The sequence below is a fragment of the Daucus carota genome, chromosome 4 (genome assembly GCF_001625215.2).
Source record: "Daucus carota subsp. sativus chromosome 4, DH1 v3.0, whole genome shotgun sequence".
In the NCBI taxonomy this organism is placed as follows: Eukaryota; Viridiplantae; Streptophyta; class Magnoliopsida; order Apiales; family Apiaceae; genus Daucus; species Daucus carota.
The window spans coordinates 25,145,133-25,162,857 of record NC_030384.2 but is presented as its reverse complement, the minus strand read 5'-3'; the positions used below and the strand labels follow the sequence as shown (position 1 = coordinate 25,162,857).

General features: G+C 31.6%; 1 protein-coding gene across 1 annotated transcript; it reads right to left on the bottom strand.

The window, feature by feature from the left end:
* Nucleotides 1-1,663: 1,663 nt before the first annotated feature.
* On the bottom strand, nt 1,664-7,989 carry LOC108215846 (glycerol-3-phosphate acyltransferase 9). Its single transcript, XM_017388438.2, has 12 exons — nt 7,765-7,989; nt 7,428-7,485; nt 5,755-5,873; nt 5,350-5,449; nt 5,063-5,158; nt 4,842-4,938; nt 4,306-4,393; nt 4,133-4,229; nt 3,973-4,058; nt 2,968-3,087; nt 2,716-2,814; nt 1,664-1,835 (listed from the first exon to the last, which is right to left on the bottom strand). Exons 1-12 carry the CDS (start codon nt 7,869-7,871, stop codon nt 1,787-1,789), a joined length of 1,116 nt encoding a protein of 371 aa, XP_017243927.1. The 5' UTR covers nt 7,872-7,989; the 3' UTR covers nt 1,664-1,786.
* Nucleotides 7,990-17,725: the final 9,736 nt, after the last annotated feature.

The following is a 17,725-nucleotide window of genomic DNA, read 5'->3' as shown; positions in this document are numbered from 1 at the left end:
ATACCCGGCAAATTGAAGTGATCCCAGTTTTGGTGGCATCAATACAGCTCTCTGATTGAAATTCCAGATCATCAGATAGGTGAGTAGGTGACTATGCATATATCTGCCACATATTGAATCTCAGCATTAAATTCATCAGATGCAGCCGATGTAGAGATCCCATTCACTCGATGTAAACAAATATAATCAGTGTGACAGAATCAATGTACCATCTTAGTCTACAGTCCAATGCAGAAATTTAGAAAATGAAAATTTACTAAAAGAAAAGCTGGAGAAGATAAAGTTATCATGTTCAGTGATTCCATAGAAGGCTTTCAAGTAGAATCTCACTATGACAACCACAAGCTTTCAACAGAATTTGATTAAGAGAGAGCGAACTTCCTTGAAATTTTGATGAATGCTCTTGGCCTGTGATGTTTCAAAAGCTGGTACTAAACATTCAGGTCTACAAAAGGGTAAAAACCATAAGCTATTTTGGCACATAACAGGCAATTTTGACAACATTCGTGTGTAGTTTGTCAACAATGAAGAACGGGCAACAACATCCGTATTTCTCAACTTCCTATTAAGTAATGCATAGGAATTCCGAAATTGACTAGACTTCTGAAGTAAAAGTGAGCTCCCAATCTCTTTATTAGAACTAAGTTCTCTACTTCCCCTAAACAATCTGTAGAAACCACACTAGTAGACAATTGAGAGGCAGCCATTTCGACCAAAATTACAATTCTTGAGCAATCAAGTGAGACTACCCTGAAAGGGAAAAATCAAGCATGCAATGAAACATATGTAAACATTCTACATAGAAAATGCAGCGGAACCAGAAGGAAATTAACCCGGGCTAAAACTCCGGCTGAATAAAAAAAACTCAGTGAATTTTTTAATTTCGATCTTGTTATAACCTTAAAAATCAGTAATTTTATATTTGAGCCCTAGCTGAATTCAAACGATCACCTAAAAAATTACATTTTGTATTTCAGCCCCGGGTCTTTTCAATTCCTGGTTCCGCCAATTACAGTCAACCCAGAAAACAACATGACAGAACTCTAGAAATGCATAGATAAAAAATCTGAAATTTTGCATTGAAGTAATGAGAAAGACCAGATTTTACACATGATAATAACAAGCCTAGCAAGAAAAACAATGCCAAAAACAAATTAAAACAGATACTAGTAAAAACACAACATAAAGAGTAACAAGAATGGTAAAAGAAGCATCAACTAAACAAAAGGCAAAATGGGAAACGTAAACCCAAACGAAAATGAGTAACAAAAACTATTTATATATAATATATGATGTGATATAAAGCTGCAAAGCAAGAACAAGAACCTTAAATAAACAAGAAACAGTCGGGTGTGAGTAAATTAGAAAATACAAGGGCTGCACATAAAGGAAGCTGCATCGTATTAATCCTCTGCCAAGGTTTCGGTGATCATACTAGCCGGCGATTCTTGACGTTATATTTTGACATGTATTCTTTTTAAATTTCTTTTTTCTGAATAAAGTTTGAATTTAAATTTTTATTCAAAAATAAATAAATTACAAAAGTATTATAAAATTAAACGTAAATAACTATTTACCGGGACCGAGGGAGTACTACGTAACTAAATCTTCCACATATTTTTGAGACCTACAACTACGTGCTTGTTATACAAAGTCTCGCCAATTTACATTCCACAAGCAACCTTGACGATTCCATTTAATTCGAATAAAAGATCAGTGTTTGATACAAAACATCTTTTTTATTACATTATCAGGTACATTTAATAAATATTGCTATTCAAATGTTCTATTTTTGTTCCAAGCGGCGGAGCACCGATTCGGCGAAGCTTTTCTGCCTGCAAGTATGAAATCATCGTGAAGATTAGGACACATACAGATCTCTTTATAATCATTATTACGCAAGATAAGTCAAAGGACAAATAAAGCAAGACTGTGCAATCTTTACTGATGCTAGATGCTACCTAATCCAAATAAATTTCTTTGGAATAGCCAAGTAGCTATCAAATGATACAAAATCTACAGACTAAAAACCAGACTTCTGCAGTTTCAATCACTGCTAAGTGCAACTTGATAATGAGAGCATGTGTCTAAGGTCAACACGCTTAATTTAATGCCAGCAAACATAAATAAAAGAAGCCGAACTAGTGTGAAATTGTGTAATGCCCTTACATTGCATGCCTTCAGATCATTTCACAACTTAAAAGCAAGAGTCATTCAGACACCAAACAAATGCCATAGTGGACCTAAACATTTATTTGATCAATGTCTCTATCCACATGATTCAGTTCATATTTTTTGTGCATAAACATGAACTTTTCATATTTCTATTTCCACATACCATGAAGTGTATACAACTTTAACAATGCCACAACTACAATTATATCATCAACTCTTGTCTACATACTTTTTTTTTTCCATTTCAGAAGCAACTTTACCCCTCACACACACACACACACCATCTTTAGAAATAACCAGTTTTTAGAGCTATATTGCCTCTTGTAAATGCCACTAGTTTGCAGGAAGCAATATCAATACAAAGCCCCTTAAAGGAAAATTAATGTCATACCAGCATGGACTCTTGGACATATATTTAATTATTACAGGTGGAAGGTTTCATATTACTTCCATGTAGCATGAATATTTTATACAGTTCATTGTGAGTAAGATGGAGAGCAAGTGAAAAAAATTGAGTAAAATTTCCCAATGCCAACTTACTTTTGTTCTCTGTGCTTGGGGCTAGGTCGAGAATATTTCAAATATCCATCCCACGGAACCATCTTAAGGCCTGCACGCGTAGAAATGATATTCCTGACCCTGAAAGCAGCACCATTTGTTTTTCATATGTTAGGAGCACCATATTTAAGTACAGCAATTGAAAATACTAGAAATCAAGTCAAAGGTATATCGTGTTTCCCAAAGACACTTGACTGTATGATACTAACTATGCAACTTTAAACAGATGTTCACCTCTCCGCAAACTCTATGGGTGTCTCTCCAGGCTTCAGATTTTGGGGCTCCAGGTACCATACATCACATACAACTGCCCATGATGTCATAAGCTGCAAGAGGTGCTTCGTAAAAGACTGCCTGCAGTGATAATACACAGCAATAAAATTACTCGCTTAATTCAACTCAATAACTGAGTATTGTCAAAAAAATGTTAGGCAACATTAAAAAGAACAAACAAATTCTTGTACCACCAAAACCCCTTATAAGCCAAACCTGTTTCATGGGTAAAAAGTAATATACGAACAGTCACAACCTCAGACATCCTCTGAGTTGTGTGTGTATGAGTGCATTAGCACATCATACTGACAACCTCCCTTAAGAAACTTAAGGTTGGATAGCTAGAAGATTAAAAAATCAAAACTGGGCAGATAATAGACAAGTTCCCTTGAGAATATTGAATTTTCAACAAGAAAAATCACTCGTCTCTCCACACAACGAACCTGCTCTGATACCATGTCAAGGTTTATGTTTAAGAGGACAGAATATAGAGAGAAAGATAATGAATACAAGAGGCGCGGTGAACTGTGTGTATTTTCTATGACACTGCTTCTGCTGCATATTCTGTTGTGGGGTGCTATTACGAGGACTAAGCCTCTTTATAAAGATAAACGCAGCTTCCTCCTAGAGCTCACTACAGTATTTAGTTGGTGGCTACTCATGCTGTCATTAGTAATGACTCATTACAGTGACATCATCTTCATTAAGTCACTTCCTAATTCATACTTAACACATAAAAACTGGAGCCTAAATCTTATACTAAAAAGAAATAAACCAATTAGCTTTAAAAGGAAAAAAAAAAAAAGCAGCTAAGAACCAGGCCTTAAAAGAGCAAAAAGTGAAAGTAGCATGCATGGGACAAATGGTAATTTATATCATCAATAACACACACACACACACATTTTCAGAATAGTGGCATTACTGGTCCAGATCAAAATTGGTTCCATAATATTAAAAGGATCTTACTTTCTGCTATTCCAGAAGGCATCTACGAAGATTTTGTTGTACTTGATTGCTATTGGGCAAACGGTGCTGCCAAGTTCAAATGCACCCTAAGCACAAGAGAATTTGGTTAAGGATTATTTAAACAGTGCGATGACTGCAAAACAAGATCAGAAAAACTTACCTTTTTAAACATGACACTGTAATGATTATTTACACAGGTTCCTTCAGGAAATATGAGAAGTGGGTTATTGTCTGCCCCTTCCACATGTTCTCTTAACCTGAAAAGCACAGGTGTAGCTCTTATGAAACATCTTCCTAGATAAATACAATTTTGATCAGTTACTGAGAACATACTTTCTTGCTACAATTTCACGATCTTTTGCTTCTGTTCGGTTGAACCAAATACATCCTACACTTTCCAAAATGGTGCTCTGCAATAGTCCTGCACATTAATCACTTTAAATAAACTACTCCAAATTACAAAATCAAAATCTAAAAGCAGTTGCTATCTACCCCAATCTTCTGTATTAGATAATCTTAAAATACTTGGAAAATGAATTCACAAATTAATTCAGATACTCGACTATTTGAACCATGTCTCTGATATATAGAAAAAAGTTGGAAAGTTGTACTTAAGCAGACGGTATGTTGTCAGCCAAAGCTTGAGGTTAGCTACGTATTAATGATTTCTTCTATATCACCTGACGACCTTAAAGTAATTCAACAAATCAATACAACTTCTAATATATTTGAGGACAAAGGGAAATCTCACTGTTTGTTTCTTGATCCCATTTGTTCGAATGTATTATTTAGTTGAACTACTTGCTAGCTTTCATATATACGTTCCAACTTGATAGACAATTAGACATACACTAGCCATAGTGACTTACCAACCCAACCAGGATGTTTTTGCATGATAACAGCAAAAGCAGTCATCTGCTCTAAAATGATGAAATCAATCATTGATGTGTGATTGGCTACAAAAACCTGTTGACATCATTCACACGACCGTCAGATATTCCTTTAAACCTGAACATCTAAGTTAAATGAGAGCATTAACAAGTCCATTAAAAGAAAACTGAAGTGAACTATAATCATTACCAAGACTGACCTGCTTTGGTCGAATGCTAGGTCGTGGACCATGGTACTTGACAACACCAGTCCAGGACGCAACAAAGAAACTGCAAATTAACTCCACCAGACTTCTCTGAATAATATTAATAAAATAAATACTAGTCAATTTAAGCCATTAAAATATATTCTTCCAGAAGAGGATGCATACATGTAACAAAAGGATGGTTCAGTTCTTAAAAATTCAAGACAGCTAAGCAAATATAAAATAGTTCTTGAAAACATAATCAAGGGTTGAAGATTAAATATAACCACCAAGATACACACCTCTAAATTTTTCCTCAACTTCTCCTGCCCTTTTAATAGGAAATGCACAGAGAAGTAGGATGAAAGGAATATTATCCATCCTATGGTCAATACTATAACCCTGCAGTAGAAAAAAGAAACATCAATTGGCTATCAAGCAATAAGCAAAGTAAGTAATAGGAACATGTGCAAATACTTTCTGCAACTATCACCAACTAAAAACTGACTAAATTGGAATACTTGCAAATGCATAGAAAATTCTTTGCATCTTAATTTTGACTAATATATCCGACATTCTTGTTAAAATTCTTAGCATAATTTAAACTGTGAACTATTTAGTATTTACTAAATAGAAAGTACAGTAAATATCAAATTACTCCGCAAATTGTAGGCTCATTAATATTATTCAGAAGCCGGAAAACTAACCGTATAGGGAAAAGTATCCCATATCTGATTACCACCCCCAAACACCACATTGGAAATAAATATATATTCCAGTTCCAAGGTTCTGGAGGATTAGACTTGAAACATCTTGTAAAAGAGTCCTGCGGATACATCAGAATTTCCTCAAAAACCAATTATGGTCAGTTCACAATATATATTTAATTGAACAGGAGTAGGGTACAAAAAGATGAGTAAGGGAGAGGGAGAGGGGGGATAGAGTTGAGTTATCTGCTGACTTGTACACTCAGGTAGGACATATGCTTGCATAGTACAGCTACTTTATAACGTTTAAGCTAAAATATGGGATATTTTATAAGGTTAAAAGTGAGTTACATGAAGTCATACTTCAAGGTACTCTATTAAGGCAATGGGGAACAACTCATATCTATAAAATTATGCTCTTGGGTCAGTAGTCTGTATACCTCATACGCTATTCAGTTTTTTTTAGGGGTATCCGACCCTAAATATTTTGAAGGTGTAGCCTCCCTCTACAACAAACATGCAAGGATGTGGAATCACTTTTGTGGTGACAGTGACAGGAAATCCTCATAAATAAAGGGAACCTGTGCCCTATGGTAATAAGATCACGTGAGCATAGATGATATACTTTAAACTTTAAATTTTGGCATTACCTACCAAGTAGCACCAATTAGAATGACCTGATTCTTATGACACCAATTTGCTTCTCTTGCATGATCCGGATAATTATGAACTTTCTCAGAGTGTAATAAGCTTTCGCAACCCCTAGTGAAGCTGTGCCCTCCAATTATTTAAGCAACATTAATGCTAAGTAACTTCTATACTAAACCTGGGTTAAGTTCACAGCTAAACATTGAGCTTTGTTTGACTTTCATATTTATTCTTAATTATCTGCATGTGTTATGTTTGACTTGTGCAACTACGAGTCTATATCGGATCCCTATATAGCAATCCATATATAAATGGTGATATTCACCAGCAAACCAAGCACAGTATTCAAATAGCTGTCTATAATATTCTATTTCACTCCAAGTGTTAGAGCATACTAGTAATTGACTGGATCAAAATTATATAATGGCAAAGTCTCATAGAAAACGATAAAGCTGCAAACCATGTGGAGTAGGAAATGTGGAGCATATCAATAGGTTTTCTTGAACACAATATACAAGCATACATGTTGTAGACACCTATCAAGACTGTACTTTACACGTCTTCCATTCGACCAATACATAGGCTTGTTATAACAGATACTTCTGCCTCCCTTTCTCTCAAAGATATATACTCATTTCTATTCAGTTCACACAATATAACTTTTCTTGATTCTTTATTTAGTTGTAAGGTTTCGGACAAAAACAGAATAAGCGAGGTTTTATGTTGCTATATACTTGGCAATCCTGTAGTTGGGAGTTGGGGCATAAAAAAGGCCTGATTAAAACGCCTGAAACAATGAGGAAGACAATAGCATACAGCTAAGCCTAAACCAGCATACATTGTCACTATTATTAATTCATGTAAAGTAGGGGGTTCTAAGATGATCAAAGTGAAGGCATAGCAACTGATTTTCATACAAAAGCTACAATATTGACGGTATAGTCGTTAGAACAGAGCACAAATTTCGCAAATTTTAGCAGACAAGTTAAATAATAAAAAAAAGAGATGAGTAATAGATGCGATACATCGATAATAGCTCCAGCAGCCTCAGTTAGAGTGGGTGAAATGTCAAGCAAATCGCGGCTGCAGATCACATTACATACACACGAACATAATCATGATTAGTCGCAATAAACATTTGAAAATTAGTAGAGTTGAAAGTAGTTCAAGTAAATCAATTTAAAGAGTAAACAGAAGCAATTAGGGAGGGAGGGAGAGAGAGGGAGGGAGAGAGAGAGAGAGAGAGGGAGAGGGAGAGGGAGAGAGAGAGAGGGAGGGAGAGAGGGAGAGAGAGAGAGGGAGAGAGAGAGAGAGAGAGAGAGAGAGAGAGAGAGAGAGAGAGAGAGAGAGAGAGAGACTTACAGGTGAAGAAGGCGAGTGGGGGAAGGAGGGAGAGTGAAGGAATCAGAAGGGAGATAATCTTCAATATTAGGTCGATCCAACTCCAATTCGGAGCTTGAGGACTTCATCTTCTGCTGCACACAACACGCACACTATGCTATGATGATATTTATTGATCCACTATTTCATTCAAGTGTTTTTGTAAGATATATTGTCAGTAAATACGCACTCCGATGCAAACATCTATCTTATGTTCCCGGTAGCCCTGGGTCAAGCCCAAATATATGAGTTGGGCCTAGACTCCCCTCCCTCTCTCTTCATCGTCCTAATACGGCAGCGGGCAGTCAGCAGAATTCGGTTCGGATATCCGAAATTACTTGTTCGGATACCGAACTAATTAAATATGATTTATAGTATTTGGGAATTGGGATCATGGGATTATATAAATTTCTTCAGCATCTTTTCAGATCTTTGAATTATCCATATTATTTGATTATTTAAATTAATTAAAAAAAAATTAAAATATATATAATACTCCCTCTGTCCCATAATTTTTGGCTTGTTTCACTTTTAATGGTCAAATTGACCAAATTTTGACCACAAATTACATATATAATATGATTAAAAACAATCATAAAAATTATATCATTAAAAAATATATTTTACGTACTTTATTATGCATATTTTATATTTCTAAAATTACATGTAATTTGTAGTCAAAGTTCGGTCAATTTGATTATAAAAAGTCAAACAAGCCATGAATTAAGGGATGAAGGGAGTATATTATATACAATGATATTGTTCCTTGATTATTTTAGGTTATAAAAATTTATGTTCCTAATTTTCCTATTTACAATCTTATCAGAAAAATTATTTGTATTTGTATGGCCGGTCACTTCATTTTTTGTGATAAATCAAGATTTATCAAACGATGAATTATCATTTATCACTTTGTTGCACAAAATATGTATATATATTGCTCTTTGGACTCAGAATTATTGTCTCAATTTTTTACAACTTCTTAGAGAGCCAAAACCTTCTTATTTTTATACCAAGTAAAAACATAAATATATAATCTCTTTAAATAATTCAATTGCGTTGATAAATCATCTTAATGTTATATACACACCGTCAATATATATTGTAATATATTATATTGAAAATTTGTAAGCATTTTTGTTTTACAAGAATGGGAACTAAAGATTTAATGTCAAAAAAATGAAATACTAATATTTTTCCGTCATTCAAAAAATATGAATACTAATAAAATCTCGAATTAATGTATCGCTACATTTTAAAAAATATATGAATGATCATGATGAAGTAAGAGGTAAGTTTCATTAATTTAGTGAAAATTAGACTACTTAATCAACAAATGGAAAAACTGATTTGTTAAATCACTTAAAAAATTGTAAAAGTTCAGTTCAAACACAAAAATCTTTTAAACCATCTGAGGAAAGTGATAATGCTCTTAGTGTTTGGAGATTTGAAGCTCAAATTGCTAAGCAAATTTTAGTTTAAATAATTTATTGTCATCGCGTATCCTAAATTTCAAATTATTTATGGATGAACGGTTGATTGTAATTGTTTGAGCTATTTATGAATCATAAAAACGAACTAGAAATTTAGTTGAGTAATTCCAGTTAAAGTATTTGTTTAACTATAGATACATGGATATCAAATCAGAAAATATTGGAAGTTGCATAAAAAGATTATAAATTTATATCCAATTATAGTTGAGAGAGATAGATGGGAAATTGCTTTGTTGATTGAGAAGCACATGCCAGAATGAGATACTAGTAAAATTTAACTATAGCAGTTGACAATACTAGTCCTAATGATGTGGTATTAACTAAGATGAAAGTTAAAATGACTAATTGGACCTAGCATTTTGAGGTATGAATATCTGCACATGCGATATACATATCTTGAATTTAATTGTTCAAGATTAACATCTTCAGTAAAATACATAAGATATCATCCATTTTTTAACATATCTGAATATTAACTATAAATTCATATTTTTAATTATAAGATGTGATTGTCGTTATTGAAAGAGATTTTCCTTTAAGAAGATTGATGAATGGGAATCGAATGTCTCAAGCACAAATTAAATTTGAAATAACTAATGGAAGGTATATATCTGCCTTAATTTGAATACACTTTATGGGTCGAATTCGTGTCAGCTTATCGAGTCGTGTCTGAAATTGCTAACCCCAATTATAACCCTTCATCAATAGGTGTGTTCCAAGCTTAAATGTAGGCTTGACACCTGTTCATTTCAGAAAAACGTATCTCTGAAGTTGTATTGATATTATATCCTGTTTGATCCCATAAACTTCGTTGACATTTGTATAAAACGAAGCTAAATGACCATATCATGAACTCTATAGTTGTACCCTTGACTTTGTTGATAACTTTACTTCACGGTTGATTGGTTAACATGTCGGCATCTCTTCTTCACGATAAGTTAACTGACTTGTCGACAACTTTATGATAAGCATTTTGGGTTGTTGACGTCTCCATTTTATTACATGCTTTTTCGAGTTTACTACTGCTAAATTCACCTATAATATATTTAAATTTACTATGAGTTATGGTAGCATACTTGACTTTATGATAAGTTAATTGAGATTTTATCATAGACTTAAACATGTGTCGATAACTCGACTTTACAGTAATTTGACCACAATTCTCGATATGTAGTAAAAAGTTTATTGTCGACATCGTTACTTAGAATATTTTTCAGTTCTCAAAGGATATTGTTGGAATATAAGCCTCGGCCCAATACGCCAAGGCCCAAGAGAGGCCCAACCCATTATTTGAACATCCATCAACGCTCCTAGTCCACAACGGTCGAAGGGCGGAGATCCCGCCTCATTAACTCGCCATCACTTCCCTCCCGCATCGGGCGGGGACGTTACACAGCAGGGATCCTCATCCTCCTATATAAAGGACTGGTAAAACAAGGGTAATACATTCACATACACACTCATACATACACACTTACGCTTGCAGTTCCAACACCCCTTCCCAGAGCCACTAACTTATTCTCACGCCGGAGGTGAATCGGGGGACAATCCCTCGCATTCTTCTCTGTTTCAGGTCACTTTCAGGCTTCGGCATCCGGCAGAACTTTGGCTCCAACAGATATATTGCAAGTTTTGTTCTTCAGTTACAAGGTATGATGATGAACTTAATATTCCTCAAAAAAATTTCTTTATTATAGTTTTATTATATTGTGAAGGAAAAAAAACTCAAAAATAAGCTTTTTTTTATTTTACAGACTCTACTGCATAGATCAATTTGAACCATTACTAAAATTGAACAATAATACCAAGAAAGTCAATGAGACAAAGACTCGCTATCTCGGTATGCATAACTTGCTCAACACAATTGTTCTTTAAAGCCCGATAATGTCTAAACTCTTAGAGTTCCCTTTTCTTTTCCGATGCACTCGCCGAGTAAATATGTGTGTGTGAATATATACAATACATTTGGTGGCATCAATTATCGGGGAAAAAAATATTCTCAAAATGACTTATAATAAATAAGACTATATGTTCAGTTCAAATTGTGTGTGCGTACCCATCCCTCCTCTCTATCCACACACATTTGATGATCCTTCAGTAATAATATTAAATTACAAAAATAGAATTATCGCTCGTATAACATCATCACGGTCACCGAGGTTTTTTTCTTGTAGTCAATTCGTCAAGCACCTTTGAAAAAGATGGTCGGGACTCACTCAAGGTGATATAATATTTAAAAAGTATGATCGATCAAAAGGTGATTTTGTTGATGATTTTATAGATATTTTACTTTTGGATTCGGTAAGTTTACTCCTCAATATTATACATAATCACGATATCTCCCTCTTTGAAAAGGTATGTATTTTTCTTTTTCTTTCGAATATTTTGTTGTGATCAAAGATAAATGTTTGTTGTGTGTTTTGTTGCTTGTTTTATTGTTTTGTATATTATGATATCATATCTACATCATAGAAATTTTTTTATGTTTTTCATCTTTTAATTTTAAGATTGCATAGATTTTTTTAGATGATGATTTGTATTTGATTTGAATTTTTTGTTTAGATTAGTTTTGTAGATCAAGTCGAGTTATGTATCCACCTTTTTTCGATATTTTCTGACATGTTTTGTCCGGCTCAAAATTTTGATTTGAAATTAGGTATTTTACAGATTTTGATATGTGTTCTTGGTGTTCTTGACTGTGTGAGTTTGTTAATTGTGTGATTTGATATTCTAAAAAAAAATAAATATGTTTTTTAACATATTTTTAGGTGCATGTTCTATTGTTGAGAAATTTGTTTGATTTGAATTTCAATTTATTTTTAATTATGACATTGTTTTTATATATTATATTTGTATGTATATTTATGTGCAATATTTTTTAGATTGGAAGGATTAAAATTTTTCAGTTAACTTTGATAAAGAATATATCTTGGTCTAATTTGGTGTGTTTAGTCATTAGACTTTACTAATTTAAAATTTACTAATGTTATATATTTCATGCGCTAATTTTATGAGTAATCTAATTATCAATTTTTAATTGTCTGCATTTAAATTGATTAATTTGTTTGACTGTAATTTATTCAATTTGTAAGATGAGATATAATTTGTTTTTGTCTCATATGCTAATGTTATAGGTAATTGTTATATTTCAAATCTCTTGCATAATAAATATTTTTTATAAATATTTTATAACATTTATGGTGATCATTATTGATGATTTTAAACAGTTTAATTTTTAATTGTGCCTTGATTGAGGCGTTTGTACCATTCATGGGTGGTCATATGTGATGGCCTATATTTCGGCTTTTAAGAAGCAATCTATTATCTATTATATATCTAATACAACAATCATGAGTAATTTAATTCAAAATGACGAATCTACCCCTTGCTCATTATACATATATTTATATATGTGAAGGTCATTATTGACTTTTAATACTAACGTATTTATTAAACATTAATGTCTAATCATTAATATATATTAAATTACTTCATAATTAAAATTCCAATACATATATAATATATTTATATTCATGATTTAATAATAAATGAATAAATATCCAATGTTATAAGAAACGAAAAATCAGAAAATCGGCGATTAATCGGAATTGATGATTACATTATTCAGAACTAATATTATTTTATATATGTAAAAATAATAAATATATAATAATTCTTAAAATTTTAAATTTTCCCCACAAATTTTGTAATTTTTAACCAATTAATCCAATTTTTGCCCAATTAGTCATCGATTTTAATCGAATTTTGTCAATTCTATTATATATCTAATACAACAATAATGAGCACTTAGCAAAAGAAGAAGAAGAAAATAATGAGTAAATTTAGGTGGGTGGTAATTTAATTATATAATAGTAAATTTTAAATAATGTATATTTTTTGTATTTATAATTTAATAAAGATCATTATAGTGAGGATATGTGTGTACATATAGATATCAATATAATATGACTTAAAATACAAATAAATTTAAATTATTTTTATAATATAAATAATCTCAATTTAAAAAAGATGAACAAAAAGATATAACATACATTAAAAAAAGGGTTAATTATCTGATTGGGCACTCACTACACACCAATATATCATCCGGGGCACTATCAAATTTTCAATCTCATTTAAAACACTATTTTCAGATATTGTATCAGTCTTAAAAGTAAAAAGTTAAATTCAAAAACATATCGGCAGTTTGAGAAGTGTTACTCATGGGGATTTAACACAATAGGCTATAGAGATTATGTAGATATGATTAATTGAATTTTTGCGTCCAAAAAATGGCTATATATGGATTATTAGGGTTCTTTATAACCCATCTCTTCTACCATCAATTTTACCAATTTTATGGACGCGGAAATTCAATTAATCGTACTTACATAATCTCTATAGCCTAATGTGTTAAATTTCCATAAGTAACACTTCTCAAACTGTCGATTTGTTTTCGAATTTAACATTTTGTTTTCGAACTTAACGTTTTATTTTTAAGACTGATACAATTTCTGAAAATGGTGTTCTAAATGAGACCGAAAATTCGAAAGTGCCCTGGATGATATATTGGTGTGAAGTGAGTGCCCAATTAGATAATTAACCCATTAAAAAAATAATTTAAAGCAACCCGTGCTTTGCACGGGTTAAGAAGCTAGTTAATTATTATTAGTTACTTTAGTGTCTAACTCGAGATCCTTCTTTGGTTGAGACTTTTTCTTTTTTTACTTTAGAAAATATATAAACACACTTTTAAAAATAATTTCTTTTTGTATATATTATCCCTTATAATTTGTATAATGTATATAATTTTATATATGAACTTATGTTCTTCTTGCTTTGCTTGTTTTTTGCAGGATCCTTGGTAGAGATTTTTATTGGTTTTTTCCTCTCAGACATTAAAGTATTATTATTTAAACGTCCAGAGATATATTGCATGTCTTTCAGTTAGATGATAATCTTTTTTGGATGAATGAAATCCCTTGCAGTGGCTATTGTATCTTGAGATACAACTCATCTACGAATATGTATATGTAGACACTGACAAAAAAAAATAAGACTATATGTATTGTACGAACACTTTACTAGATGTAAATCATTTGCAAGGGACGGAAGATTTTTAGTTGACCAACCAACTCTAACTTGTCATAACTATCCATAAAGTCTCACGTAACTCTCCGCATACCCTACCTTTCTCTTCTGCGTCTCTTTCTTTTCTTGTTAGGCAGCCGGGGGGCTTCCACTGGATCTCAACCGGTGGAAAATCCCAAAATCTTTTATTTTTTTGTTTGTTCTTCCTTCTTCCAATAAAATTCATTTTGAAGTTTTTTTCTTAAGTTTTGGTATTAGTTTGTTTTTTCGGATCTAAGGATTCAAAGCCTTTTCCGATTTGACCTTCTTTCTCTTAGATCTCAATTCCACGGAGTTACGGATTTCTCGTTCTTCTCGATGATTTTGTTCTCGACAGTGGTCGGAGTTATCTTGTTTTTGTGGGCTTGTTCCCCAGATCTAAAGATTATTTTGGTTTAGATATTATTTCATTTACGCATTTGCAAATTTAAGGTTGCTAGGTTGTGGTTTTGGTTTTTGTTTTCTCACTGTTTGTGTGAATTTTTTATTTTCTCACCATTTGTGTGAGTATGTTGTTTGATTTAGTAATAAAAGTTGACGCGAAAGTGGTTATGACGGAAGCGAAAGTGACGAAGCATGTGTATATATCATCTTCAACAAATCACGTGATTTTATCTCCAAAAAGAATGGATTGATCGGTGATTGTTTCTGAATTTTGTTTGTTCGACGCTACTGTTTATGTAGATGTCGTATGGCCTTTTATTATTGAATGAACTCATTTATTCAAAAAAAAAAGTCTAACTTGTCATATTTTAAATTTTTCATGTACTTTTCCGGAATTTTTTTTGAATAAAATCACTTCATGCTAAGCAAATTTACATATTATCTTAAATGTTTGATTGAGCTGATAGGTTTAGCCAACACAGTTAGAGATACTCTTCTGTTATTATGTACCCCCTCCGTCTTAATTTATTTGTCTTGTTTGACTTTTTGTGGTCAAATTGATCAAATTTTGACTGAAATTTACATATATTAAATAAATAAATAAATTTATAAAAAACATATTACTAAAATCTACATATATTCTATTTTAAAATATATTTTTTTTCAATTTTCAGTATCATGTAAGAATAATTACTAATGAACGGTCAAAGTTTGTTCAATTTGACCATAGAAAGTCAAATAAGACAAATAAATTGATATGGAGGGAGTATATAATAATGGGTAATTCATTAAGGAAAATCTAATGTGCTTACCTGTAAGCTTCGGATTAAACAAATATTTATAAATTGGGAAAATAGATTTTTTGCCACTCAACTTATAGTGTTTTTAGAAACTTGCCACCCAACTATTTTTTTTCTTCTTTTAGTCACTAATGTTAGATTTGGTTTTATTTTTAGCCACCAACTTAGGTTCGGATTTGATTACTAGTATTATGATAATTATTTGTAGCATCATTTATACATAGTGATAGACTGATAGTATGTAATATTTTGATGATGTGTCGTATGTTTATATCTTTATATATAGCAATAATAATATAAAATGAGCCGATGAAAAATTAAAATCAGGAAAAATCGTAATTAGATTCTAAAAATTCAATAATAAATCATGAATATGAAATCAATGACTTCAAACAATTCACCCTCTCTCATATGATAAAGTGTAATTGAGTGATATGACGCATCATCTTTCGTTATTAACGTTTCAATCGACTAGCTCAGTCTAACATCTCTCTTAAATTTATCTTCAAAAATTTTAATAACTTTATCCGATTACAATTTTCAAGATAAATAAATAGAAAGGAAAACTTAATTTTCAATGATTGTCCTTTATATATAATGCATCATTTTATATTATTATTACTCCCTCTGTCCCTCTCATTAGTTTACAGTTTTTTCTACTACTTAGCGCGTATTTAAAACTCTTATAAAACATAGTTTCATAACTTATTTTTGTGAAGTTTTTTTGTGTGTAAAAATTCAAATGCTGAATTTTCATTCGGAAGAAAAAAAATAAAGTTATATATGAAACTACAACTTTTAAAAGCCATAAAATGCGTGTAAAATTCTTATCATTTAAGGTAAACGACCTTGGAGACATAAAAAGTACTATATATAAAGATACAAACATATATCAAATCATCAAAATATTAAAGACTACCACTATATTTTAATAATGCTACACATAAAATGTAATGCTAATAATCAAATCCGAACCTAACTCCAGTGACAAAAAAATAGATGAATCTAACACTAGTGAGTAAAATAAAAAAATTATAGTTGAGTGGTTAGTTTCCAAAGACGCAATAAGTTTAGTGACAAAATAAATTATCATAATACTAGTAATCAAATCCGAACCTAAGTTGGTGGCTAAAAAAAACACCAAACCTAACATTAGTGAGTAAAAGGGAAAAAAATTAGTTGGGTGGTAAGTTTCTAAAAGTACAATAAGTTGAGTGGGAAAAAATCTATTTTCCCTTATAAATTTTGATACATTATTTTATAAAAAGGGAACAAAATTTATTTTTATTACAAAATAATAATCCCTTCGTCGCACCTAAATGTTTATATTTGGATTGGGTATGGAGGTTAAAAAAATAAGAAAAGTAAGAGTCGAAATTAGTAAAAACAAGAATAATGATGAGACTAGTTGATATTTAATACATAAAATAAATATATTAAAGAAAAATAATGAAATTAGTTGATAAATTTTAAAGAAAAAATTAGATAAAATATCTCAGAAAAAAATGTAAAGAAATGTTCCGGAGGAGTGCATAGACGCTGGTACCAGCTTCAAAGGGCAGCAAGCAAATCTGGGTGCTTGTTCACAAACTTGTATATTGATTGACCACCAAAATTTATTTTGTATCAATAAACACTTAATTTGAGATTATTTTTATAGTTGTCATTTCTTCCAAAGAATATATATTTATGATCATTCCAATTTTGTAAAATTAAGCATATATTTTTACCAAAATTTATATATTTACATATTGTTTAAAGAAAATAAGTACTTACACTTTGATTTTAGCAAATATTTTATTCTTGTATTTAATAGGAAATTCGCATTAAGATACCGAATTACAAAAAAATCTTATTGCAGGAGAGTATCTCACAGATTACCTTAAATCTTAACTATAAACATTGTTTTGACTGGCCAGATTTGTAGCTGATCCGAGTGTTAATCGGAAAGGATGTAAATATTTAAGAACATATTACAGCAAAACACTGGCAAGGAAAGAGTCATCTATTGTACTTTGTCATAAGCCATGAGATGACCCCCTCAATCGCTCTTTTACTCAAGAATAAAAATCTTTCAAAATATCATTAAATTTTAAATGTGCATCTTTTAATCCTCTTCTGCTTGTATATTACCTG

Bases quoted from the DNA above. Each gene is read 5' to 3' on its own strand.
- LOC108215846 (XM_017388438.2), bottom strand. From the start codon at position 7,871: ATGAAGTCCTCAAGCTCCGAATTGGAGTTGGATCGACCTAATATTGAA. The intron at 5,874-7,427 runs GTATCGCATCTA...ATGTATCCGCAG, and splicing joins CTGCTGGAGCTATTATCGAT to GACTCTTTTACAAGATGTTT. The intron at 1,836-2,715 runs GTAAGTTGGCAT...TCATACTTGCAG, and splicing joins CCCAAGCACAGAGAACAAAA to GCAGAAAAGCTTCGCCGAAT.